A 27,164-nucleotide genomic window follows, 5' to 3' on the forward strand; every position below is an offset into this window, starting at 1 on the left:
CACTACACTGTACACCAGAATTAACATTGTAAACTGAAACATTTTATTTCAATTAAAAAAAAAAAAATTTTTTTTAAAGATCCCTCAAGGAAACCATGGGCATCTCTCCACAGAGCCATTTATTGACAGCAATTCTAGAGAAGTCCAGACCTGGGGCAACGACTTCTCTGGCATAACTGGGTCACAAATGAGCAGCCCACACATGGGCTTGGTTTAGCTGGGACGGGTTTGTGATTATTATTGTTACTGTTTTAAAGTTAATGCCCTTCAATCTACCCAAGCAATAAAAATAAAAGCAAAAATAAACAAATGGGACCTAATTAAACTTATAAGCTTTTGCACAGCAAAGAAAACCATAAACAAAACAAAAAAACAACCTACAGAATGGGAAAAGAATATTTGCAAAAAATGAGACTGACAAGGGCTTAACTTCCAGAATATATAAACAGCTCATACAACTTAATAAGAAAAAAACAAACAACCCAATCCAAACATGGGCAGAAAACTTAAGCAAATCTCCAATGCAGACATATAAATGGCCAATAGGCATATGAAAAAATGCTCAATATTGCTAGCTATCAGAGAAATGCAAATCAAAACTACAATGAGGTATCACTTCACAGCAGTCAGAATGGCCATCATTCCAAAGTCCACAAACAGTAAATGCTAGAGAGAGGCTGTGGAGAAAAGGGAGCCCTCCTACACTGCTGGTGGGAACGTAGTTTGGTGCAGCCACTGTGGAAAACAGTATGGAGATTCATCAAAAAACTAAAAGTAGACTTACCAAATGATCCAGCAATCCCACTCTTGCGCATATATCCAGTGGGAACCTTAATTCAAAAAGACATAGGCACCCCAATGTTCATAGCAGCACTATTTGCAGTAGTCAAGACATGGAAACAACCTAAATATCCATCAACACATGACTGGATAAAGAAGTTGTGGTATATTTATACAATGGAATACTACTCAGCCATAATAAAGAATAAAATAATGCCATTTGCAGCAATATGGATGGACCTGGAGATTGTCGTTCTAAATGAAGCCAGCCAGAAAGAGAAAGACAAATACCACATGATATCACTTATCTGTGGAATCTAAAAAAAAAAAGACAGATGAACTTATTTACAAAACAGACTCAGACCTAGAAAACAAACTTACGGTTACCAGGGACAGAAGAGGGTGGGAAGGGATAAATTGTGAGTTTGAGATTTGCATACACTAACTAATATATATAAAATAAATAGCAAGTTTATACTGTATAGCACATGGAACTATATTCAATATCTTGTAGTAACCTATGGTGAAAAGAATATGGAAACTAATACATGTACATTCCTATGTGACTGAAGCATTGTGCTGTAAACCAGAAATTGACACATTGTAAACTGACTGTACTTCAATAAAAATAGATTAAAACTGAAAAAATAAATAAGGTTAATGCCCTTAGCAGTCTACCCAGGCAATGGAAATAAGAGCAAAAATAAATAGGTCCTAATTAAACTTACAAGCTTTTGCACAGCAAAGGAAACCATAAGTAAAACAAAACAACAACATACAGAATGGGAGAAAATATTTCCAAGTGATGCAACTGACAAAGGCTTAATTTCCAGAACACATGAACAGCTCATACAGCTTAATAAAAAAACAAACAATGCAATCCAAAAATGGGCAGAAGACCTAAATAAGCAGTTTTCCAATGAAGACATACAAATGGCCAATAGCCACATGAAAAAATGCTCACTATCTCTAATTATCAGAGAAATGCAAATCAAAACTACAATGAGGTATCACTTCACAGCAGTCAGAATGGCCATCATTCAAAAGTCCACAAACACTGAATGCTGGAGAGGCTGTGGAGAAAAGGGAACCCTCCTACACTGCTGGTAGGAATGCAGTTTGGTGCAGCTGTTATGGAAAACAGTATAGAGATTCCTCAAAAAACTAAAAGTAGGCTTACCAAATAATCCAGCAATCCCACTTCTGGGTATGTATCTGGAGGGAACTAATTCAAAAAGATACATGCACCCCAATGTACATAGCAGCACTATATACAATAGCCAAGACATGGAAGCAACCTAAATGTCCATTGACAGATGACTGGATAAAGAAGCTGTGGTATATTTATATAATGGAATACTACTCAGCGATAAAAAAAGAATAAAATTATGCCATTTGCAGAAACATGGATGGACCTAGAGATCGTCATTCTAAGTGAAGTAAGCCAGAAAGAGAAAGAAAAATATCATATATCACTCATACATAGGATCTTAAAAAAAAAAAAAAAAAGACTATGAACTCATCTACAAAACAGAAACAGACTCACAGATATAGTAAACAATCTTATGGTTACTGGGGAAAGGGGTGGGAAGAGATAAATTTGGGAGTTTGAGATTTACAAATGTTAGCTACTATATATAAAAATATATTTTAAGAAAGTTTCTTCTGTATAGCACAGGGAATTATGTTCAATATCTTATAATAATCTTTAATGAAAAGAATATGGAAACAAATATATGTATGCATATGCATGACTGAGACACTGTGCTGTACACCAGAAACTGACACATTGTAATTGACTGTACTGCAATAAATAAATAAAGTTAATGCCCTTAGCAAGGACATGCATGCTTCAACTTTCCACCCTGTTTTTACTCTAGTCATTTCCCATACATTTATGTTATGTAACTGGTCTCTAAAGTCATTTCATGGGAAACACCACTTATTCATCTATTTACATATTTTTGAGCCCCTCTTATTATCTGTTACTGTTCTCTGCAAGCAAACAAACAAAAGACATCCTGCCTCAGGAAGCTAAAATTCTAGTAGAAAGGAACGGATAATCAACAAGTAAAAATATGTGGTATACCGGATAGGTAACTGTCACGGAAAATAACAAAGCAAGAAAGGGCAAGGGAGTGCTGGAGGGAGGAAGATTTTACATAGTAGCCAGGGATGGCCTCACTGAGAGGGTCACATGTGAGTCATGACCTGAAAGAAACGAAGAAGCTTTGTGGGTATCTTGGTGAATAACAAGTGCAAAGGCCCTGAGGTAGGGAGGGGCTTGCCTAGATGGAGGCGCAGCATCCAAGCTAATTTAACCAGACCATAAGGCCAGGGTGAGCCAAGAAGCCCTAAAGGGAGAGAAGAAATGATGGGAAGGCAGGGCATATAACATAGGAGCCTGGTAAGTCACTGTAGGCACTTCAGAAAAAGCCGCTGAAGGGTTTTGAGTGGAGAAATGACATCACCTGACTCAAAAAGGACCGCTCCATCTACTGCATACAGTAGAGGATCATCTAGCAGACCCCTGCAATCATCCCCTGACTTGGAACAATGGAGAAACTGTGTATATTCTTCAAGAAGTTACCGTACGTATGGTTTCTCGCAGCCTTCATGGTCATATCCCTGGCAAAGAGCAGGTATATCGCTAGCTCAGGACAAGCCTCGGGACTGAATTGTCAGCGGGCTGACAGCATAAATTTAAGAGCCTGACCAAGACTGGAACCTCCTCCCCTCGAAGAGGAGAGCTGACAAAGCCCTCGCAAGTCCATCCGATTCAGCTCAAGACAGAAGGGTGACTAGTAGCCCCTGGAGCAGGGCTCCCAGCGTTGGCTGCCAACTACTCAAGCAGCAGGTACAACAGAACTTTTATCATCTTAGTCGTAAGACAAGGTGCCCATGGAACACTTCGCTCTGAGCAAAGTAACTCCCGGTGAACCCAAACTGGAAGGTCAACTTAGTCCAACTCTGGCTTCCTGGGACCATGATAATCAGCTAAAAAGTGATTAGATAGAAGCCAGGGCCCCTGAAAGTGGTTTATGGGCCTGGAGAACAATAGCCCCTTCTTCTGGTCTGAATGTGTTTCCATGTGTCCTAGCACTTAAAGTACCTGAGCAGGAAGAGCCCCTCCCCCCACAGGTGGCCCAAGCCCCCGGAGCACCTGCGGGCACTGGAAGGGAGCTGCGGGGGAGGGGGAGGGCTTGGGCCCCTAGGGCCAGTCACCTCTCTGCGAGATACAGCTTCTCATCTCTGGGTGGACTTTTTTTTTTATGAGGTTTCAGTGAGATTATAAATGTGACGAACAGAGCACAGTTTGTAATAGGGATCCCCTCAATTAATGTTGGTCCCTGTGCCTTCCCTTGGAGGCTGACCAAGGCAGGGTCCCAAGCAGGGGCCCCAGGCCATCTGACTGCTTTTCCCTCAGACTTGCCTTTCCCAGGTGCTGGCTCAGGGAGTCTGATGTTCCCCTGTCTGCCAGTAAGGCCCGAGAAACCTGCCAGAGACATAATGGGTTTGTCCCTAGGGAAGGCTGAGCAGGTCCCCATGCAGGGCCTTGGCACATTCCTGCTGCCAGCCAGCCCTCACACCCCTCCAAGCACTGCCCTTGCCAAACACAACCGAAACCAAGGAGTCAGAGCAGGAGAGCTCCACACACAGGCCTGGCCCCACTCAGCCCTCATCAGAGCCCCCGGGCCTGGACACTCAGCACAAGTGTTTCTCTCCATCTCTCTACCAAGTAATGAAAATGCAAGGTTGCCTACAAGGGCCCCAGGTTTCAAGAAAGAAAAAGAGGAAGTTCCTTGGTGGAAGAGCATTTTCCTGGGTGTTTCGTAAGCCTCGTCTGTTTGGGCTGAAGGGGTGCGGCCTGCCCAAAGGTCAGGGGTCAGGCCACAAGCCCCTGGACACAGAGTCCCAACACTTGGCAGCCACTGTTCTTTGTGGCTCTCGGCCTCCCTCCCAGCCACCTCTCAAGGTCTTGGAAACCACAGGGAGGCAGGGGATCCAACTGGCAGATGCAAACTACACACTGAAGCCAAGAGGGGAACTGAGCCGTTGGAAAGATGGAGCCTGAGAAGAAAGAGCAAGAGCCAGAAAGTCAAGCTGCCAGTATCCGCGAGGCCGCCCAGGGCCCAGACGGCTCCACCCCGGCCTCCCTGGGCGGGTTCCCCCAGCCCCCGCTCCTCAGCTCACCAGCACCATGGGGCTACCTGGCTTGACATGACGGGACTCTGATCCTTCCACCCAAGGAAGTCATGGTGCCACTGTCCCCCTCGCCTTCCTAGAACCGTTTCTATTGAAGCACCAGGCCACCCCAACCCAAGCCCCTTTCTCTGGCTGTTGCGCAATACACACCGCCCAACTTCACCCCAACTTTTGGTCCTGCCTCCCATTTCCTTGCGCCTCGCAGGTCACATGTCATCCCCTCAGATACCATATCACAGCAGGCCAGGGACTCAGAACTTTGGGGTCACAGAATCTGCCACCTCATAACGTGTCTTTTTGGCATAATAATTGTTTGACGCTGGTTACTGAGAAGCAGCAGACAAGGGAAGGGCTCTGAAAACCAAACAGGAGGTGCCCTTTTGAAAGGAACATTTACATGTGTAAGGGAAATCCCTGGTTTTAAGGGTGACTCCCTGTCTGTACCTGGAAGAGGAAGACGACCAAATCTCTAGACTTATCAATGGAGACAGCAAGGACTTGAATGCACGCAATAACCTTACCCTTGTTTACTGTGCTTTTCCTGGTCCCCGCCCGGAGCCGTCTCCACCCTCCACATCCTCTTTCATCTTGGGCTGGGGATGGCATTTAAGGTGAGGGCGTCAGCCATTTTGGTGCGTTACTCAATCTTCCTGGGCCTTTTTCCGTGTATACAGGTCATTAAAATTGTTTGATTTTCTCCTGTTAACCTGTCTCATGTCAATTTAATTGTTAGCCCAGCCCGAAGAACCTCGAAGGGCAGAGGAAATGTTCTTCCTCCCCAACACCCCTTTGCGGGCATCTCCTCATAGGACGCATTTTTTTTTTTAATCCGTTTCAGTCCACGCCACTGCAGTCGTCCTGACCCCAAACCCAAGTTCTGGTATGTCTCACGTCAGCTCCACAGACACTATGTCCCCAGGTGCCTGACAGTCCCAACACTTCAACTCCAGAGACCCACAATTACAGAGCAGCAAGAACGCTTACAAGCCTCCACTTCTTACAGAGCTTGAATTCCTCCTGCCGCTCCTAAGAAGCGGCAGCCGCCGGAGCCCCAGGACAAACCACCACGCCCCGCTGGACAGAAAGGAGCCCCGGGGCCCCCAGGGTCTTCCTCTGGACCCCACACCCCTCAGCTTCCTCCTCCCGGGGCAGCCCTTCCAGGGTCGGAGCACTTACCTGCCCCCTTTTGTTCTTCCTTCTCTTCTCCCAAGGAAACATCCTAACTCCTTCCTCGCCTGCTCAGAAGCTTCAGTTTTGAATCCTCCCCACCAGCCCAAGGGCTCGCCTTTAAATATACGCCGGCGGTTCTGCGCGCTTCTCACGCCGGAACGTGCACGAGAATCACGTGGGCTCCCATTAGCATCCCTTCTGGGCCCCGCAGGTCTGGGTGTGAATTTCCAATGAGCTCCAGGTGGTGCTCATACTGCTCGTTGAAGACTAACACCGGGGGACAGCCTTTCTACCCAGGATCACCTGGGGCTCCTGAGAAGCGTGACTCTTGGGCCCGATTCAGGTCTCCTGAGTCAGGATCTGGGGGTTAACAAGATCCATAGGTGCATAGCATGCCTTCATTTTTTTTTTATGTATTTTTTTCTTTCCTTTTTTGTTTCTTGGTTGTTTTTTTGTGGGGGGGGGGGTGGGAGGGGGTAATTAGGTTTATTTATTTATTTATTTTTAATGGAGGTGCTGGGAATTGAACCCAGGACCTTGTGCATGTGGGTAGGCACTCTACAACTGAGCTATAACCTTCCCCTAGCATGCCCTTTGAAGTTTGAAAAAGTAGAAGCTCGCAACCAGGGCTGAGAACCACCTGAGAAATGGGAAAATAATCCCATGGCCCAGCAGCACTGCAGACCATTTCCATCAGAGGGTGGGATCCAGGCAGCAGTGATTTTAAACCTCCCCAGGGGATTGGACTGTGCAGCTAGGGTTGAAAACTCTGCTGTCAAGGGTCTTAAAGAAGGGCAGGCCCTACTTTTGAGACCAGTGCCAGGGAAAGGCAGGATGTGTTCTGTCACCTTGAACTTATCAGGTCGTGTCCGGAGGTCCCTTGGGCTCTGGGCAGCCCTCCACCGTGCTGATTCCCTTTGAGGCAGTACAGAGCCGTGGTTAGGAGCGCTATTCTGGAGTCAGGTAGATGTGGATTCGAATCCAGAGATCAATATTTATTAGCTGCGTGACCTCAGAAAACATACCTAATGTTTCTGTGCCTCGTGCCCTTGTGGGCAAAGTGGAGCTGAGATAGTACCTACCAACTAAAGTCACCATCAGTGTTGACTTAAGTGAGAAAAGGCATACATGTGTGTGTGTATATATATATATATATACAGTTCTTAGCACGGCACCAGCCCCCATGGAAGTGCTCAGTAACTGTTAGCTGCTCTTCTTAACACTGATGCTAAAACTCCTGATGTTTTGCACGTACTGCTTGCTGCTAAACCACATTGACTCCACTGAGGTTCCCCTTCACAAGCAACTCCAGTTTAACCAGTTTTGGCTAACCTAGGCAGAGCAGAAGTATATTAGAAGACGTGCCCCAAACTAAGCACAAGAATGGAGCCCGCTGCAGGGATCTCAGTGGGAAATGTTCGTGTGGTGTCCGAGCAAGGATTCAGTCCTGAGAGCCTCCATGAGCCACTTGACTCGGGGTTCAGGTTTCCAAGCCAGAGTCTGATCCAGCTCAGCGGGGGTCACTTGCCCCCTATGTGGGAGGTAAGGGGCCTGTGACTAACACTCCCAGCAGGACTAGAAGGAAACTAGTTCTCCAGAGAAACCAGAGACTGTTACCTAAAAGAAGGTGGAAACTGGCCAGGCAAAAGGAGATGTCCTCCTGAGCCCATTAATTCTTGAACCCAAAGACGGGACCACACATTTATTCTTATTACATTTTTTAATGGAAGTTCATTTCATTTCCTCTTTGGGTATTTTTTAATGATAGCTTTATTGAGATCTAATTCACTCTTTTAAAGGGTACAATTCAGTAAGTTTTAATACATTCACAGAGTATCACCACCATCTAATTCCAAAACATTTCATCACCCCCAGAAGAAACGTCATTCCCATTAGCCATCACTGCTCCTTCTCCTTCCCCCAAAGTCCCTGACAACCACCAATCTACTTTCTAGCTCTATGGATTTGCCTACTCTGAACGTTTCCTATAAGTGGAACCATAATATTTGCCCTTTTGTGTATCAACATTTCATTCCTTTTTATGGCCAAATAATATTCCACTGTGTGTAGAGACCATATTTTGTGTCTCCATTCAGCAGTGGATGGACATTTGGGTAGTTTCCACCTTTCGGCTATTGTGAGTAATGCTGCCATGAATATTCTTGTACAGATTTTTGTGTGAACATCTGTTTTCAGTACTTTTGGATCTACACTTAGAGGTTGAACTGGTGGGTCACAAGGTAACTGTATGTTTAACCTTTTGAGGAGCAGCCAGGCTGTTTTCCATGCCAACTGCACCACCTTACATTCCTATCAGCAATATAAAAGAGTTTCAGATTTCTTCCCATCCTCACCAACACTTGTTATTGCCTGTCATTTTTATTTTAGCCATATAAGTAGGGTTGAAGTATTTCATTGTGGTTTTATGATTTGTGTTTCCCTGATGACTAATGATGTTAAGCATCTTTTCAGGTGCCTCTTTCCTGTTGCATGGTCAATTCAGCTCATGATCTCAACTGATCACACCCTGCTCCTATATTGCAATTCTTTCAGTTCCTGGCCAGTTGTAAATATCATGGGCATGCCCTCTATAGCCTATTCTCAAAAAAAAAAAAATTATTGATCGTCTTGGGACAGGTGGCAGGACCCTGCAGAATGCCACAAGGAATCTTTTAGGTTGGTGGTGAACCTCATTTAGTCATCTCTGAGTGAGAATGAATTCTTCTCTCCCTAGCTTGAACCCTAACCAGCTCTCTGCTCAGGGTGTAGGACTCTGTCATCGCCCTCTGCCCTGGGGCTGCTTCTCTGCCCCTCGGCACTTTCAGGAGGTGCTCCTTCAGCTGCCTGGGCCCCTTCTTCGCCACACTTGCCAGCTAAGCTCCCAAACTATAAAGCCTCCAGACCACATCCATGGAGAGAAAACCGTGTCTGGCTTCTGGTGAAATACCCGACACCTCTCCTCCTGTTTGGTTGGCTTATTCCTTCCTAGGTTCATTCTCCCCAACCGAGGTGCGATGCTCAGGAAGGTGGGAAGACCCTTCCTGATCTCATTCTGGTTTTTGCTGCTTAAGTGACGGGGTACCTAAATACACAGACCCTCCAGCACCGGGCAGTGCGGCCGTGGTCTGACTGAGCAGCCAGAAGCAGGCTCAGTGACTGGGATGGATTTGTCTCCTGTTTTTAGTACCTTCATCCGAGCAGGGTTTTTCAAAATGTGGTCTGTGGACTGCCTGCATCACATGCACCTGGCAGGGAGGGGTGGTGAAAACTCCACATAACTAAAGCAGATTCTCTACAGGGTGGATCCTGAAAAACCCACATTTAGAATAAGCTCCTCAAGGATTCTTATTTACACTAAATTGTGAAAAACAGACACCTAGAGGTATTATTAGGAATGTATTGCTAATCAACATACATGTATTCATAGGGCTCTTTAGAAACTTACATTTTGGTCCAAGGTCACACATCCTGTCGTCAGTAGTGAGGACACAAACACAAGACTTTCATCTCCTCATCTTGTACTCCTTCCCCCATGTATCAGCTGCCTCGCTTTTGTCTGTGGAAGCCTCAGGGCTAAAGCCTGATACACTGTCACCTACTTGACCCCAGAGAGCCCTGACACTTTCCTGGAAGGTGAGGGGCCCCTGGATCTCACTCCATCTGTTTAATTCTCTCTCCTGATTCCTTCCAGGACATAGAATATAGCCTAAGCTGCTGTAGGATAAATGTCCACATCACCCAAATATTAGCTAACATATGTCAACCATCCTTCACCACATCATCCTCTAGCAAGCAGAACGGATTGCATGCAAGTTTAAATAACTCTAGACCCAAAACCAAGTCATATTGAGGTGCGAAGCCCCATAAAAAGATAGGCAGGACCCGCAGGCAGGGCCACTACTCTCCTGCCAGCACCATCCAGTTCCCTGGCCAGAGGCTCTCTCACTTTTTGCCTCTGAAATGGCTTACTTACCCCTAAAATTCTATTGGTTCCCCGAGCTCACTCCTGATTGGTCATTTCCTTCACTCCTGATTGGTTATTTCCCTCACTCCTGATTGGTCATTTCCTTCACTCCTGATTGGTTATTTCTCTCACTCCTGATTGGTCCATTTCTACAAAGCTTGTTCCTAATTAGTCAACCTCTGTTATACCTCATTTGCATATGATGTTGCAACGTGTAAACTGGCAGCCTATAAAAGCCAGTGTAAACCTAGAGACAGGGTCCAGAGCTTGGAGTGTTAAGTCTTCTGGGCCTGCTGGTGTAATAAACCTGAGTTCTCCAACTGTCCGAGTGCTGCTTGGTCTCTCGCCCAGATCCAGGTTGCTGTCACAACTGAGCTATAACACCAAACTGAAACACCGAGCTATAACACTGAGCTGTAACACATTTTTCCACAACATATCAGAGATCACTAGCTCACCTGTGATCATCTGTCTTCAGTAGGGTGTCCACCTTGGTCCAATCAGCTGTGACCAGGGGTATAAGCCCCGTGGGCAACAGATTGTGTGCAGGACCATTTCATTTAAAGAGTAGTGGGCAAAGAAGTCACCAAAAGCGACATTTCTAGAATTCCAGAAGGTGGCACAGTCACAGAACTCCTGAGTATAAATTTTATGGTAATGAGTGTTCCATATACATTAGTGCTGTTTGCTGGTTTGCTGATGCTTCAGATAGAAACACCATCGACTCCTATACTTCAATACATGTTCAGTGATAATCATTTATTCAACAATACTTATTAATTACCTCTTAGCTACTGGTCTCTTTTCTAGGCATTAAAATAAATTTATAATTTGAGAGGGATTCAGGACAGCAAGGGGCAGGGATCACCATGTAAGGGGAGAACTTCTTACCACCAACATATGTTTTTCAGTCTGAGAATAATGAACTCCCATGAGGCTACCTACAACCGCCTACCACAGATAGCTGAGAACTACTAAAAGGAGGTGTCACAAGATCACCTGAGAAAGGTGACAGAAGGAGAGAGGAAAGAGAAGAGGGATTTTTTTTTTTTCAGGCTGAAACTAATGAGTTTAACACATTGATACTAAAGTGGTAACTTCTCTTTTCTCATTCTCCTTCCTCCTCCTCCGCAGCTTTAAAGGTCTGTGAGATGCAGACCTAAGTGAATCTGTGCCAAGGAAGGCTTGGACACAGGACTTCCTCCCCAGAAGCTTGGGGGATGGAACATAGTTGCAGTGGGAAATACATTAGGCCTGGGGTCAAAGAATGTGGGTGCCCAGGCTTGCTTCACCAGCCGAATGACCTTGACCAAACTTTCTTGAGATTTAGTTTCCCTATCTGTAAAATGGAAACGGTAATTTCTTTCAGTAGGTTGTTGTCCAAATTAAATGAGATATGCAGTTTTATTTATTTATTTTTGTTACCAAGTCCAAACTCATTCTGCTCACTGCACGACAGGCCAATAAATTGGGAGATGAGGTGTTGGGGCAAGGAAGAGCGACTTTATTCAGAAAGCCGGCAGACTAATGTCTTGGAGAACCATCCTACTCCAGTCAGAATACAGGCTCCTTTTATACCAAAAAATGGGGGGGGGGGGCATAGTTGGTTGTTGCAAACTTCTTGCTGTAGGAATTCTTTGCTCTTGCGGCCCTCCATGTGGGTCAGGCCATGGTGTCCCTGTAAACCTCCAACAAAACAAAGGTTATTTTTTGTTTCACAACTTGCCATCTCTACATAAGTGCAGAAGAGCTAACATCCATAAAGGTCAGAGCCCCAAGAATAAGGTCTCCTGTATATTTCAGGCTAGAGGCAACATTGTTTTATAAAAGGTGCAGAGCTGGCAAGACTAAGCCTAGAAAACAGGGCAGAGTGGTTAAAACTAAAGGGACAGATCCGATATAGAGTCAGATCTGTTCTCCTCTATTACATTGGTTTTTTTGGAGGTGGAGGTAATTAGGTTTACTTATTTTTGGAGGAGGTACCCGGAATTGAACCCTGGATTTCCTGCATACTAAGCATGTAATCTACCACTTGAGCTGTGCCCTCCCCCTGAGACATGCAATTTTAAGGTGTCTGCCACATAGACAATTTTAAAGTGTCTAGTGTTCAAGTAAGTTTAGTAACTTCGTTCTCCAGTGAAGACACCCAGATGGCCAACAGGCACATGAAAAGATGCTCAATATCGCTAATTATCAGAGAAATGCAAATCAAAACTACAATGAGTTATTTACCTCACACTGGTCAGAATGGCCATCATTAAAAAGGCCACAAATGATAAATGCTGGAGAGGGTGTGGAGAAAGGGGAACCCTCATACACGGTGAGTGGAAATGTAATTTGGTGCAGCCATTATGGAAGGCAGTAAGGAGATACCTTAAAAAAACTGAAAAGTAGATTTACCATATGATTCAGCAATCCCACTCCTGACATATATCTGGAGAAAACTAACTCAAGAAGATACATGCACTCCAGTGTTCACAGAAGTACAATCTACAATAGCCAAGACATGGAAGCAACCTAAATGTCCATCAACAGTTGATTGGATAAAGAAGATGTGGTGTATATATCCATACACACACACACACACACACACATATACATACACACAATAGAATACTACTTAGCCATAAAAAAGAATGAAATAACACCATTTGCAGCAATGTGGATGGACCTGGAGATTGTCATACTAAGTGAAGTAAGTCAGAAAGAGGAAAATAAATACCATATAATATTGCTTACATGTGGAATCTAAAAAAAAATGACACAAATGAACTTATTTACAAAACAGAAACAGACTCACAGACATAGAAAACAAACTTGTGGTTAACATTGGGGAAAGGTGTGGAGGGATAAATTAGGAATTTGGGATTAACAGATACATACCACCATATACAAAATAGATAAACAACAAGGTCCTACTGTACAGCATAGGGAACTATGTTCAGTATCTTGTAATAACCTATAATGAAAAAGAATATATGTATAAATGTATAACTGAATCACTATGCTGTACACTAGAAACTAACACAACATTGTAAATAATACTTCAATTAAAAAAAAGATCTTACACACACAAAAATAAAATTAGTAACTTCGGTTTCTGTATCTAAGAATGAGAATAATAATAGTAACACAGGGGTGTTATGAGGGCTAAATATTTTAGGTAAAAATGTTTTGTAAATTACAAAGTCCTATACATGTATCAGGTCATCATTATTTAAGAGATTTGAAAGTTGGGGTGGTGGTGGCAGGGCGTAGCTTTTTCTTCATTGCTTCTTAAACTCTACCTTATTGCGCCATCTAGTGATAGACTTTATAGCGCTACAATTTCTATAATATGGAAAAAGAGCCCAAATGAGATTAAGCTGAAATGATTTCTTCTTGAGTCTTGTAAAGTCAGAGAAATCTATACCATCTGGTTTTCAGAATACCTGTTTAAGAGAGGTCTGCAATAAGTTTTATTTTTCACATTTCGCAAATAACAGATAAATGAGATAATGTACAAGAAGTCACTTCACATAGAGTAAGTGCTCACGAAGTGACTAACGCAATGGTCCCCAAAATTTTACCTTCCTTTTGGAATTTTACCCCCAAATACAGACCTGTTAGAAAGATTAGTTTTTTAAAAAGTGCATTAATTAAACAGTTAATTGATTTTACTTTTTATTGATCAAAGACCTTAGCCCATCTAGAACTTTTTTTTTTTTTTAGATAACTGTGCTCTTTTATTTCATAATAATGAAAATCTGAGATTTATGGATGTTAATATGATGTATATATGCCTTTTGGCTTTGGAGGGCACAAAGGGACTTCATTGAACTTATTACAAAGTATTGCTTTTAATTTATTATTTCTAAATAATATTCTGTTTGGACAATTCAGTTACTGAAAAAGAGAACCCATATTTGACAAAAGCACATTGTTGTAACGTTTACCTTTGTTTTATTTATTTATTTATTTATTTATTTAATGGAGGTACGGGGAATTGAACCCAGGACCTTGTGCATGCTAAGCATGCACTCTCCCACTGAATCATACCTTCGCCTTAGTGGTTGTAACATGCGTAATGAAGTGAACTAAAGGAGACACTTGCAATGCGACCTACGCTGTCTCCATCAGTGACTCTCCCTAGTCCCTCCTGAAATTCTTCGTGGTCTACCTAGAAAATGATAGTCCATCTGGAACTTAACTCATGTTTCTAACTAGTATGGGCCAGGAAGCTGCAATACAGGGAGTTGTGATAACCAGAGACAACAGAACGAAACCTGAAACTTGAGTTATTCCACGAGTCTTTTCTTGGTTCGCATCTGACTCGACTTAAACATTCTGAGATAGCTGGGGACATGTGACCGTGCCTTCAAGATCACAGTCTAGGGAGAGGATATACTGGATATTTTGAAATAAGCTAATTTACTAATTAATGTGTCATTTGCATGTTCTTGCCCTCCCCCTGCCCCCTGTTCTGAAGTGTCCATTTGCTGGAGAGGGAGTTAGGCTGGTGACACCAGGAATGCCAAGAGAAGGCAGTCCACATTCAGTTTTGAAACCCACAGTAGACAGCCTGAACACAGAGAGAGACAAATCTCAAAAGCCAGGCTTTGTCACGAGAGAAAGACTTTTCTGAATTTCTTTGTCTCCAAGGAGGAGCAGGGGCCATGGACTTTAGGCAGGTCATAAACCCAACCTGCCTCCGTGGTGCACAGAGAGAACACCCCCTCTGCCGCCAGGGGCTTAAGCGGGCGGAATGAAGGCGGTTCCAGGCAGAAGCAGGGACAGAAAGCCCTGCCCCGTCTGTCACCCCAGTGGAGCCTGAGGAGGAGAGGGGAAAGCTAACAAACACGTCCCCTCTTTTCTCCTTCTTGGGATGAAAGCCAGAGGTGGAAAAACTGGTCAAAACACCCAGATGGGTGCGAGGAAGCCGAGAACATTGTGGGGAGTGTGGAGAAGGCTGAGGTCTTAAGAAACTCAGCGTGTGGTCCTGTCAGACACAGTTTGGGCGGCAGCACTGCAGCTAGTGGACACGGGAGTTCCTGGCCGGATTCTGGCGTGCCCGGCTGGGGACCGGGGCGGTGCTGATAGACCATCAGCAGCCGGGACAGGGACAGAGGGACTGCTCTGTCCGGGACGTCTAGGCGCATACAGGGATCGGTGCCTAGCACGATGTGGGGCACGCTCAAAACAGCGTTAGCCCGTAGAGATGGTGCTGGCTCACGAACAAGCACAAGCCAGCAAGTTCCAAATATCAGTGCGAATGATCAATCAACAATCTATAATAGGAAGAGAAAAGTTTTATTCAGCCAAACTGAGGATTAAAGCCTGGGAGTGTAGTCTCCACCAAGGAAGAAAGTGCTGGGGAGAAGCGTGGTTATGAGCACAGTTTGGTATCTTGTCAGAACAAAGAACATCACATATGACAGGGTACATTCCCTCAAGGGTTCAGAAGAGACGGATTCGCACGTACACAGCCAGTCAGCGTGACCTTGGTGTCCGGGAAGGGAATCTTAGCTTCGAAGGAGCACAAGCCTGGGCACCTTGGGTGGGTGGGGGTGCGTTCATCCTTGTCTTCACAGTGGGACGTCCTTTACTTCTGGATAACGCATTCTTTTCTTCACAGTTAAAGCAGCCCAAAAGACAGGCCGTTCTCATTAACACAAATTCAAGCCAGATCATGGATGAGCCAGAATGACCTCCCCGCACCTCAATATGTGAATATTTCTTCCATCACAAAGAGCCACGCGGCAAGGGAGGAAAAGCCTGTGTGTGATGCGGAGGAGCCACGTGACAATCCCAGGTACAGTTTACCCTCCATTCACCCAGACGCCTCCCTAGGTATTTCAAACAGGGAATGTACTAGAGAGAACTGGTCATCCAGGATATGGAAACGGAGAAGCCAGCAGGGGTCAGCAAGGCATCCAGAGATCATGAAAGCAGGGGGAAAAAGCTACTGTGTAGCCAGAAGGGCAACACATTAGCAGCTAGAAGGACATGGGGTGCCTGAATTGTAAATAGCGATATTTTATAAAAATAAGATGTCATGGGAGTGGGTATAGCTCTGTGGTAGAGCATATGCTTAGCATGCACAAGGTCCTGGGTTCAATCCCCAGTAACTCCATTTAAAAGTAAAAATAAATCGAACTGTAATAATTTGACCTAATAAAACTGAATAAGGGGAAAAAAAACCCTCTAATCAAAAGTGAAAAAATAAACAAAAACACTCTAATCAAAAAAAAAGTAAAAATAAATAAATAAACATAATTATCTCTTCCCACAAAAAAATAAGTAAAGAAGAAGATGGTAAATTCTTCCTGCAGAGATGCCAGCTCCCCCCTTATCTCCATCAAGACTTTGCTTCTCAGCAAGGTCTCCCCTGGGCATCCTCTGAACTGCACCTCCCTTCCTGGCACTCCCTACCCTCAGCGCCTGCTTTATCTTCCCCCAAAGCACTTACCATCAACTGACAGGCTGCGGATTTATTTGCCTGTTGACTTTCTCTCCCCATCCCCACCTCACGCTAGACCTAAAATCTGACGAAGGCGGACATTTGGGTCTGTTTTCTTGGCTGCCACGTCCCAGCCGGTGCAGAGTCACTGTTATAGTGACTGCTTGTCTGTCACACTATTGGGCAGGCGCATCCGCGAAGCCCACTTCCAACTTGTCTGGTACTCGGTTTCCTGTTGCAGAAAATGAAAGTTGAGCTCAGAGATCTCTGAGGGGTCTTCCACAGAGGCGTATTCCTCGGTTCTAGGTTCTGCCTGCTGGAACATACTCCCTCTATGTGGAGTCTGAAAAATGAAACAAACTTGTGCATGTAACAAGAAAGAAACAGACTAAGAGATACAGAGAACAAACTAGTAGGTACCCCAGTGGGGAGATGGAAGAGGGGGGCAAGGTAGGGATGGGGCTTTAAGAGGTATAAACTCCTATGTATAAAATAAATAAGCTACAAGGATACAGTGTACAGCATGGGGAAATCTAGCCGGTATTTGATAATAACTATAAATGGAGTAAAATCTTTAAAAATTGTGAATCACTATGTTGTATACCTGAAACTAATCTATTATTGTAAATCAACTATACCTCAATTAAAAAAAAAAAACAGATTCCCTTTAAGTTTCTATTCCCTTGATGTTGGGACAGCAAAGGACAGTGAATCTCCAAGGGCGGGCCACGTCGTGCGGGGGCGCTCTCCTGTGATGACAGCAAGTGATGAGAACGTGCAAACATCTTCACTCCCTTCCATCCTGCTCCCCTGCCACTCCTTCTCCTCCGTGTCTCAGAGAGGAGTCAGATCTTTGAATTCTTGGTGTCCCCAACCTAGTTCCAAGAAGAATTGAGTCACAGGTTTGCAAATTAAACGAAGCACAGCAGTTAGGGATAAAAACAGACCAGAAACCACCTAAAGCGATCTGACACGCCTGAGATAAGCTTAAAACAATAACTGAGACCTTAATTTAGCTCCAAATTTCTAGACATTTCTAGAATTAGGGGGAGGTGAGTGAGGACCTCACTACAAATGCCAAATATAAAGAGAAGAGCAGCCAAAACCATCAACCATCAAGACAAATATTTTCATGAAATATTTCTAAAAATCCAAATTAACTAAAAAAAAAAAACCCTGATGATGCATGAAGCATGAAAAATTTAAACAAAATTACAGAAAACTTGTATATCGGGCACACATTTTTCTTCTTGCCTCAGTTCTAAAGTAGCTGCACACAGCATGGTCGGATCTGTAATAAGGTTTGATACTTTGTTTATTGTGCATTTTTTGGCATTAATTTTTATCTTTAAAAATACTGCATTAACGTATTATTTATCTTAATGAGAGTTTTGGGTGTACCTTTTAAATTTTCCACCTTGCCTCCTCTTCATCCCAGGCCTGCCAGTCCGTCTCCTTAAGGGGCACCAGAATCACTCGAGTCCCCTGGCCCGCACCCCTGCGGGGGATCCTCCACACGTGGGGTGTCCTGGTGAGAAACTGACGGGGTCGCAGCATACAGGCAGCTGCCCCCGCCCCTTGGCTGACATGCGTTGGCTTTTCCCCCTGAGTCTGGCATCAGCCTCCAGACCCTTCTCAACACAGTGCTCCAGGCAGGAATATCTGCTGATCAGAACTGGCAGAGGAGACAAAGCCTCACAAGGACCTGGAAAACCATCTCTATTTGGGACAATTGACATAACATGGTAGGGATGAGGCTGGAGGGAAGTCCCAGCTCCGAAGCTCATTCCAGGCTGACAGATGAGGGTAAAGAGTTGTGGACAGAGCCGCCAGTTGAAAAGGTGAGGAAATTACTGCTCTACACCACAACTGTCCAATAGAACTTTCTGTGACAATAGAGATGTTCCACATCAGTACAGGTCAGTACTATCGCCATGAACCACATGTCGCTATTGAATGTTTGAAATACGGCCAGTGCAACTGAGCAACTGAATTTGAACTGATTGCCTGCATAGAACGCACATCTTTCAGTCCAGCCCAGCCACTCACTGACTCTTCAGTCTGTACAAACAAGCCTCAAATGCCAGCCGGCCACTGGGGCCTGTTCCAGATCTCATGTCCGAACTTAAACTCTGAGCTCTGCACCCCCAGCCTCCACATCAGCCTTTACCCCCTCCTAACGTGGAGCTCATCCTTCCCCCAGCTCTGACCTGCTCTCCAGGGGAAGCCACACCTGCTCCAGTGATGAGACTAACTAGCAAGAGGGCATGCCCGGTCCTTCCCCACGCTGGGGACTGTCCCCATGCTGGTCCTGTCTACTTACTCCTTCATCCAGGCTCCACTGCTCTTCCCTGCCTCAGGCTGGGACATCACTTTCTTTGGAGGTTAATCACCTCCCATACACAGTCCCAGCAGACACATGGGACCCTTCGGACCAAAACATGGCCCCTCGTATACTTTCTATGTCTCACCACCAATATTTCCCCTCCCAAGCCCCACTTTTCACCACTCGATACCCAATATTGCATTAACTACTTCAGCATTTTGAAAATGACAAACTAGCTCCCTCTTTTAAATTATCATCTCCATTCTGCAGATGAGAAAACTGAGACTCCAAGAGGTTAAGAGAGCTGCTCAAGGTCACACAGGTATAAGAGAGCAGGGACAGAAAAACTCTACATAGTTTTGGTTGAATTTCCAGGATGTCCTGAGTGGTTTGTGGGTTTTTTTTTTTTTTCCAGGCTGAAAGCCCAGTGTGATGACCACAATTTAGAAGGAGGTGTCTTTCCTATTCTGCTTTGTACTCACCCAAAACAACCCCTCTCCCAGTGCACAGAGCCACAGTCCACTACCTAGGACTCCCAAGCACACACGATGAAACGCCTGTCACCTTCCAGTTCTGTGGCACCAGCTGACCCCAGCTCTGCTGATACAACCAGAGGAAGACATCTGACCCAAGCAAAGCTAGTAAGACTGCCTCTCTTAGGTATTTGGAAACAGGGCATTAAAAATGCAAAAGAACTCAGACGGCCAGACCACAGGTTCATACAGAGATGGGCCTGGAGTCGGTGGCCTGGGAAGCCCGAGTTATGTGGGAGGCAAGGATGTGTCTTTAGAGGTAGGGTGTACTGGTTAGGTGGCCAGACTGCAGAAGTAGGGTGTGCAGTTTGAATCATGGCTGCCACTTACAAGCTGCAGGATTTGGGGCAAGTTGCTTAACCTTTACACGTCCCAGTTTTCTCATCCGTAAAATGGGCAAATGTATAGTACCTACCTCGTTATCATGAATGGAGTTCACACACACCTAGGTCGCAGCATGGGCACACAGCGCACACTAGAGTCTGCCAGCTGCCATTATTCCAGAGGCGAGAAGGTGCCCATAGCCCTGGAGACTGCCATATGGAGCAGCTCCCCGTGACTCTCCAGTTGCCAGCAGGTCTGCCTGGACGCAGAGCACTTGAGTGCAACCACCAAAGGGTTTCCACAGAAAGGTAAGAGGAATTAAATTTTCGCTTCACACTAAATGACTCAAATTTAAAAATCATCTACCACAGTGTTTTGGCAGTTTTATTCTTTTTATTGCAAATTTCTGGTAAAGGAAAGAACAGGGAAGCTGATTCTCATTTCAACTTTGGTGATAAGAGTACGCTGTCGACTGGGGGGCTCACAACACGTGAGTCACCCTATGGGGGTGGCACCTCTAACACATGCTGCTGCCTGTGTCCCCTCCTGGAGGTTCAGACGTCCCCTCCTGGAGGTTCTGACTTTGCTGGACCAGGGGGTAGCCCCGGCGGCGGCAGCAGCTTTTTGCACTTCCCGGGTGATTGCAACTTGCAGCCAGGGTGGAGGACCCGCCGGAGCTCCGACGTGGGGTTGGCAGCATCGGAAGCGTCTCAGCGGTTCAGCAGGCAGCCAGCATGACCTGCTCCCGTCACCCTGGACCCGAGCCCAGCCGGTGTCCTCCTCCCAGGTGTGACAGGTGCCGACTCTCCCTCCTCAGAGGCCCCAGAGGAGAGAGACGCTGGAGGGGCCGTGAGTCTCTGGGCTGTGGTTTGTGCTTAAACGTGGAGAACTGTGCTAAACACGGTTCCTCTATCACGAAAAGAAACTCACTTTCTGATTGCTAAGGAGCATTCACCTCTTTGTTTTTTCATTAAGTGGGAACAGTCTTCCTATATAAAGATGCAAAGACTCGTGACAAAATAAGGAAATATGTGTTGGGTGACGGGTTCCTTATATGACTTCTCAGGTCCAAATTAAAAAACATTTTTTTGTCAAGCCAGTGAGGGTAAACGCTTATGTACTTCAGCAGCACAATTCACATGGGTAAACAGTAACAGCCAGTCAGGGATTTCATGTACGATTTATCCTGAAATAAAAAATGCCTTAATTTTCCTGAGTCCTTGGCAGACAAAAAAAAATGTTTTTAAAATTTTCAAAGTATTTGTGTTTTCTTTTTCCCTGGGCACCCTCACAGTCTAGAACGGTGTGTCTCACTGTCAGTTTTTACATACATAGGTGAACACTCAGCACTGGTGCCAATTTTCAATGACTAATCAAATATGGAGATTAAAAATAAAACACCCATCATCTATGAAGTTGCTCAAAATGACAGTTTCTTGACGTTATTATAAATGCAGTTATCAGTCTGAGTCCCTGGCCAATACAAAAGTATGAATTTCTATTCCGTTAATAATAGTGAATGGTTAATGCCTTAACTGTGATAAAAGTCTTAGAACATTTAAAAAATACATAGGATCCGATTTTTACATCATAATTCTGATGTGTCATCATGCCTTCTATTTTGTCTGTAAACCTTTTACAGGGTACAGTGCATTGACTGGTAAAACCAAGGCACAAGGATACAGTTACAATAAGTGTATATAAATCTTAGCACTTTGTAGCAATTTTGGAAAAATTTAGAGAGGAGCTCCAAAAGCCTGAAAAATTCTCACATCCTATTATGATGAATTGAAAGTGTAATAAACAGGCTATTAACCACAATTCCATTACTGAATATATGGCTGTCACTGTACAGGCTGTGGATAATTGAAAAAAGTTGTTCATATTAAAACCTGTTACAACTAGGTGGTCGATGTAGATATTGTGCCTTGTGTGATTTAGATAACTGTATTAAGTTTCCATTTTAATTTGTAATCTACATGGCAGTTATCAACTTTTAAACTATTTTCACTGCATACACGGTGGGGTTTTTTTCCCCCTAAATGTTAAATCCCGTCCCCCTACAAAAGGCAGATTTACAAGAAGATAACCAATATAAGAAATGCACAGACAACAATAATAAAATCCAACTATGGACTCAACTCAAAGGTTGAATTCTAGTCTATCAGGGCATTCTCTTAATTTAGGGTGAGGAGCGACACGCTCCTGTGACAACTCATTAGTTTCTTAATGTAAAAAAATCACCATGACATTTTTCAAAATAGTAAAGTCTTAGAGCATCAAGCACTGAAGGAAAATTGTTTTAAGTCTTTTCATTCATAAAATGAAGGGGATAAAAGCCTTTCAAAACCCAGGGCAAGGAAGATGTTCCATTGAATTTAGATAAGTGGAATAAAGTGGTAAAAATTGTACTTAATACTTTTAAAGAGTGTTTTCAAGACTCAAGGTAAACATTGAGACTCACGAAAACACATTTCTTGGCACATGCATGCCATGAACGGAACAATCCTGAATGCAGCGACAGCCTGGCTATAGGAGGTATCCAGCTCCAGCCCCACGGGCACAACCACTTTTGAGGTCCGTGTCCCAGGTCCCTTCACATGGGAGCTTCCGGCTTCTGCATCTGTTGGATTTGCTTCTGTAACTGGTCCTTGTCCAGCTTCATCTTAGCTTCGAGAACTTGCCTGAGGGATCCTATGCTTTCATAGATGGCTGTAAACCCTTTAAGAAGAGATAAATTTCACAAGAGTTATTTTTTTTTTAAAAAATGCTGTATCAAATCCCGTAGTATATAGTAATCGTTGATTTGGGCAAAAGCTGTCAATAGACACTAACACTAATGGATTAAAAGTTTAATGGGAAACAGGAGAGTTACATGGTTTCATAGTATCTCCCTACAGATATAAAGGGAAAGAGGACATACTACAGTGGAAAAATCTGACAGACACAACTTTAACCAAGAGATCAAAGCTAACGTCACCAACTGTGGGAAAAACCAGCATCATATACCCCCTGATAAGATACCCCGGGAAGGACAGATTGGTTCTGTGGCACATCTGTCCAAAATGCACAACCAGAATCTAATTAAGAGGAAGAAAAAGAGACCCAGACTGTAGGACATCCCACAAAATACTGGCCTGTGTTCTTTAATGATGTCCGCATCACTGCAGAACTGATTCAGATTCAAAGAGACTAAATAAAGAAACATGACAACGAAATACGATGTGTGACTCTGGATTAGAACCTGGACTGAGGAAGGTTTGCTGGGAAGGAAACAATGGTCAAATTTGAAAATTGATTACTGAAAGATGTTTCATCGGTATTACTTTGTTCTATAGTTCTTTAAGAGAATGTCCTTGTTCTTAGGGTATATAAATTGAAATAATAAAAAGGAAAAAGCATCCTGACTTCTGCAACTTACTCCCAAATGACTCAGGAAAAAAATTATATTCATACACAACACAACACATACACACACACAGAGCAGATTTCCAAAATGTTAACAATTGGTGACTCTAAGTGAAACATATGTAGGGTTTTTGGACTAGACTTACAGTTTTTCTAAATTTGAAATTATTTCAAAATAAAAAGCTAAAAATAGGATAAATTCCCCATCAAAAGGTCACTTCATGTTTTTCTATATTCCTATTGGTTTTTAAAATAAATGCCAAAGAGACCTCATCTTCATCAGTAAATTTAGAATTTTCTCAGAAAATTTTCTTTATGTAACAGTTCATGAAAAAAGAGGTATAAAAATTACTTATTAAAAATAATGTTCTAAAAAATAAAAATAATGTTCTTACTGAATGGAAAGATACACCATACTGTCAAATAAAAGGGTAGGTTATAGATCCGTACGTATTCCACGAGCTTGCATTTGAAAAAGCATATATATATATAATATAATATATAATATGTGTATATATATAATATATATATCCTATATGTATAGAAAGATACACACAAAAATGACGTCTAGGTGATAGAAAGTTTTTTTTTTAACATTTTGTGCTTTATAATTCTCCATTAAGAAGTGTATTATTTTTATAAATATTTTGAATTTTAAAAGGCTCATATGTATTTCTTATTAGGTACTAAATATTAACAATCTTAGTAAGAAGCTGTATAGCTGATAATAAACCTACTCAGGAAATGATGCAAAGTTAACCATCGATGAAATATTCAAATGCCCTATTTGGATACTACAAAAGACCGAGAAAGAAAAATCATTTTTATCTTCACAAGTTCTCCGACTTATAAATATAATTGAGGCTTCTCCTTAAGTAAAATAGTTTTTGCTGGTCACAACAAAATCATTCTTGGGATAGCTAGCTACCTACTTTTGTTTCCACGTGGCCAAAATATAACATTTCCATGAAGAAAATTCACAGAATCACAGAATTTAAAGGGGTTAGGAGATCATTTAGTCCCCCTTTCCACACTACCAGACTGTCTTCTCTTTCCTAATCACGATCAACCAGCCTCCACTTGAATACTTCAGTAAAGGGCTTGGCAGGGGGAGGGGGTTACAGTACCTCCATTAAAAATAAATAAACAAATAAACCTAATTCCCCCCCCCGCAAAAAAAAAAGAGCTCTTGGGCTCACAAACCACCAGTGTCTTTCTAAGACCATTCACTGTTGATGCTTCTGCTTCATACTGGGTTAAAATCTGCCTTCAAGTAACTTCCTGTTACCGGTCCCATTTCTGTATTCCTGGGCTCAGAGTGTAAATCCAATCCCTTCTTTATCTGACAGCACTTCAGAACCTGAAATCAACTCTGATGTTTTCAAACAAGTGTGAATGCATGGGCCCCGTGGACTTCTGAGTAGAGAAGAATCATTCACTGCCGCGGTGGGACACTGCCAGCAGTGAAAAATGAGCCTTCAGAGGCCCCTCAAAGATAGGTGCTTATTCCCGAGATGTGCTGACCTTGGCTAGGACCAGAGAAGACTCTGCAGATAGCATTAAAGAGAAAGCACATCAGTTGAAAGCTAAGCGGCTTTAGTTCAGTCTGCCTGTCTCTCGAGGTGTATCCATTTTCGTGTACTTGGAGCTGAAACTTTTTTTTTTTTACTAAAGTTTAGTTGATTTACAATGTTGTGTTAGTCTCTGGTGTACAGCATAGTGAGTCAGTTACACATACGTATACGTATTCTTTTTCACATTGTTTTTCATTATAGGTTATTATAAGCTATTGAATACAGTTCTCTGTGCGACACAGCAGGATTCTGCTGTTTACCTAGCCTGTATAGAGTAGTCTGTATCTGCTAATCCCTGAAACAGAATTTTAGCTCAATACAGCACAGCCACTTAGAAAATCACCTCAGGGCATTTCACCAGCCAGGCTCGCAGGCAGCTGCAGGGGGATACTAATTAACTGGCTTATTCAATGAAACAGGAAATGAACCACGAGCACTGCGCCCTTGCTGGCCTACCCGCATCAACCTCCGCTTTCAAATCCTTCATGTCCTCGTTCAGCTGTAGCTCCAGCTTGCTGATGCGCCCGTGCACCTTGTCTTCTTCCTGCTTTGCCCTCTGCCCCTCCACGTTCTTCTTTTGACTCTCTTCTATTTTGTCCAGTCTGGCTGACATCTGGCTGAGCTTCTTCTCCATGTCCCTTTCGCTGGCTCCCTGAGATCCATGATAAGAACGGCACTTGATTATTCCAAAGAGTCTGTATTGCATTCGCATCAGTCATAGTATCATTTAACAACAATCTGCAGGGAACAGAATCGCAAAGGTTGCTTGTTGCTCACCCCAGCATCCAGCCTCCCCTTGTTCCATAACAGACCCCCAGTGTTCAGCTGGATATAAGGTCACCCAGGATAAAGACTACCTTTTCTATTGTCTCCTGAGTTGGCTGTGGCCATATGATTAAGTTCTGGCCAATGAGATGGAAGTACAAGCATATGCGGCAGCTTCCCAGAAAAGTTAAAAAAATAGCTGAGGCATAGCCTTGCCTTTTTTTTCTTCCTTCTGTTCCTGGAATTCAGATGTAATGGCTGGAGCTCTAGCAGCCATCTTGAACTATGAGCACAAGGGTCACTGTAGGACTGGCAGAGAGTTATGCCAGAAAGATCATGGGCCACTTAGGACTGACAAGCTGCCACAACAGCCCTGCAATCCCTACACCCAGACTATTTTTATGTGAAAGATTAGTAAGCTTCTACCATATTAAAGCCACCATTATTCTGGAGTTCACTGTTAGTTATTAAACCCATCTACATGAAACAATAGTGATACAGAGATCCAGAAGTCTACAATGTATTATTATGAATCCAAGTCAATCAACCAGTAGATCTGATTAAAAAAATGTGGGGACACAAATATTTGAAATAGGATATTTTCTTTCCTTTCCTCATCACCATGCTTGGTTTTTATGGGCATCTTGGGCCTTAGGCAAGCTTTAGAGGCCAGGACTACAAACACAAAGCTGTAAGTGGGCTACAGCATGACAAAACTCTCTTGCTGTGTTCAGTGCAGAGCCTGCAATTCAACAGCTCGGCACTGAGAGAGAGAGAGCAGAGTCAGAGATGCAATCTGCACCAGTCACTGATGCTCCATCAAAGTCCCAGGGGAGGAAGCAGTGCAAGAAAAGAGAAGGGAAAGGGCGATGGTCAGGCTAGAATACCAAACCAAGAAACATCTGTATCTCAAGCATATATGCAAGGCTTTCTTGATACGGTGTTTGAGCAGTTCTGCTGGAGAGTGGGGTAAAAGGACAAGAAAGGTGAAGAAGAAAATGATGGATTCTGTTTATAGGTTACATTCTGACACCTCACACTGGGATTATAGCATGAGGAGGGGCCTGGAGGGAGAAATCCAGTCAACACTTTTTACCAGATCATGAAATTAAAACAAACTAAGATGTATGTTTCTAATTGTTAGTTTTAGTCTTGACTTAGGCTCATCTTAGCTCAAAGTATTGACACTGTCTACTTAGCCTTTGTTAACCAAAACCAGTCAAAGTGCTCCATTTCTAAATGTAGCAAACACAAAGAATCAACACGAACCATGGAGATAGATTCTAAGGCAAGAAACAACTGAACAGCTTAACATAGGTGTGAAATAAATGAATGGTAATTTACTACGTAGTATCCCAGCACGGCAGGTCCCACCGAAGGGCTTTACTCTGTTATTGCTATACCTACACAGTTTTCCTTAACAACCAAGGAAAGCTGATCGATTTTCTGTAAAAGTTCTTTTTCTATCCGTTCTTGTTCCTGTTGCAACCAATTCCGTGCAGATAAAATCTGGTTACTGAGTTCCTCAACTGTACCTTTAAATCTAAAAGAAGAAAGCAAGTTAGAGGTAAAACAATTTTAAAACGACATCAAATAACTTCAGTGTCTATCAAATCCCTCATAAGTGTGTCAGCATTCAGTTCAGCTCACTCAGGATTATATGCTTACCTATTTC

At 43.5% G+C, this 27,164-nt stretch overlaps 1 protein-coding gene across 4 annotated transcripts in view; it reads right to left on the reverse strand.

The window, feature by feature from the left end:
* Window positions 1-20,115: 20,115 nt before the first annotated feature.
* Window positions 20,116-27,164, reverse strand: part of FAM81A (family with sequence similarity 81 member A) — a 105,305-nt gene continuing 98,256 nt past the window's right edge. For all 4 annotated transcript variants that reach the window (XM_064485558.1, XM_064485557.1, XM_064485559.1 and 1 more), the window contains 3 exons: window positions 26,897-27,032; window positions 25,181-25,376; window positions 20,116-22,463 (listed from right to left, as the gene is read on the reverse strand). In XM_064485558.1, the coding sequence (XP_064341628.1) occupies window positions 22,339-22,463; window positions 25,181-25,376; window positions 26,897-27,032 (457 nt within the window). In that variant the 3' untranslated portion in view covers window positions 20,116-22,338. The remainder of the gene's footprint in view (window positions 22,464-25,180; window positions 25,377-26,896; window positions 27,033-27,164) is intronic.

The sequence above is a fragment of the Camelus dromedarius genome, chromosome 5 (assembly GCF_036321535.1).
Source record: "Camelus dromedarius isolate mCamDro1 chromosome 5, mCamDro1.pat, whole genome shotgun sequence".
NCBI lineage: Eukaryota > Metazoa > Chordata > Mammalia > Artiodactyla > Camelidae > Camelus > Camelus dromedarius.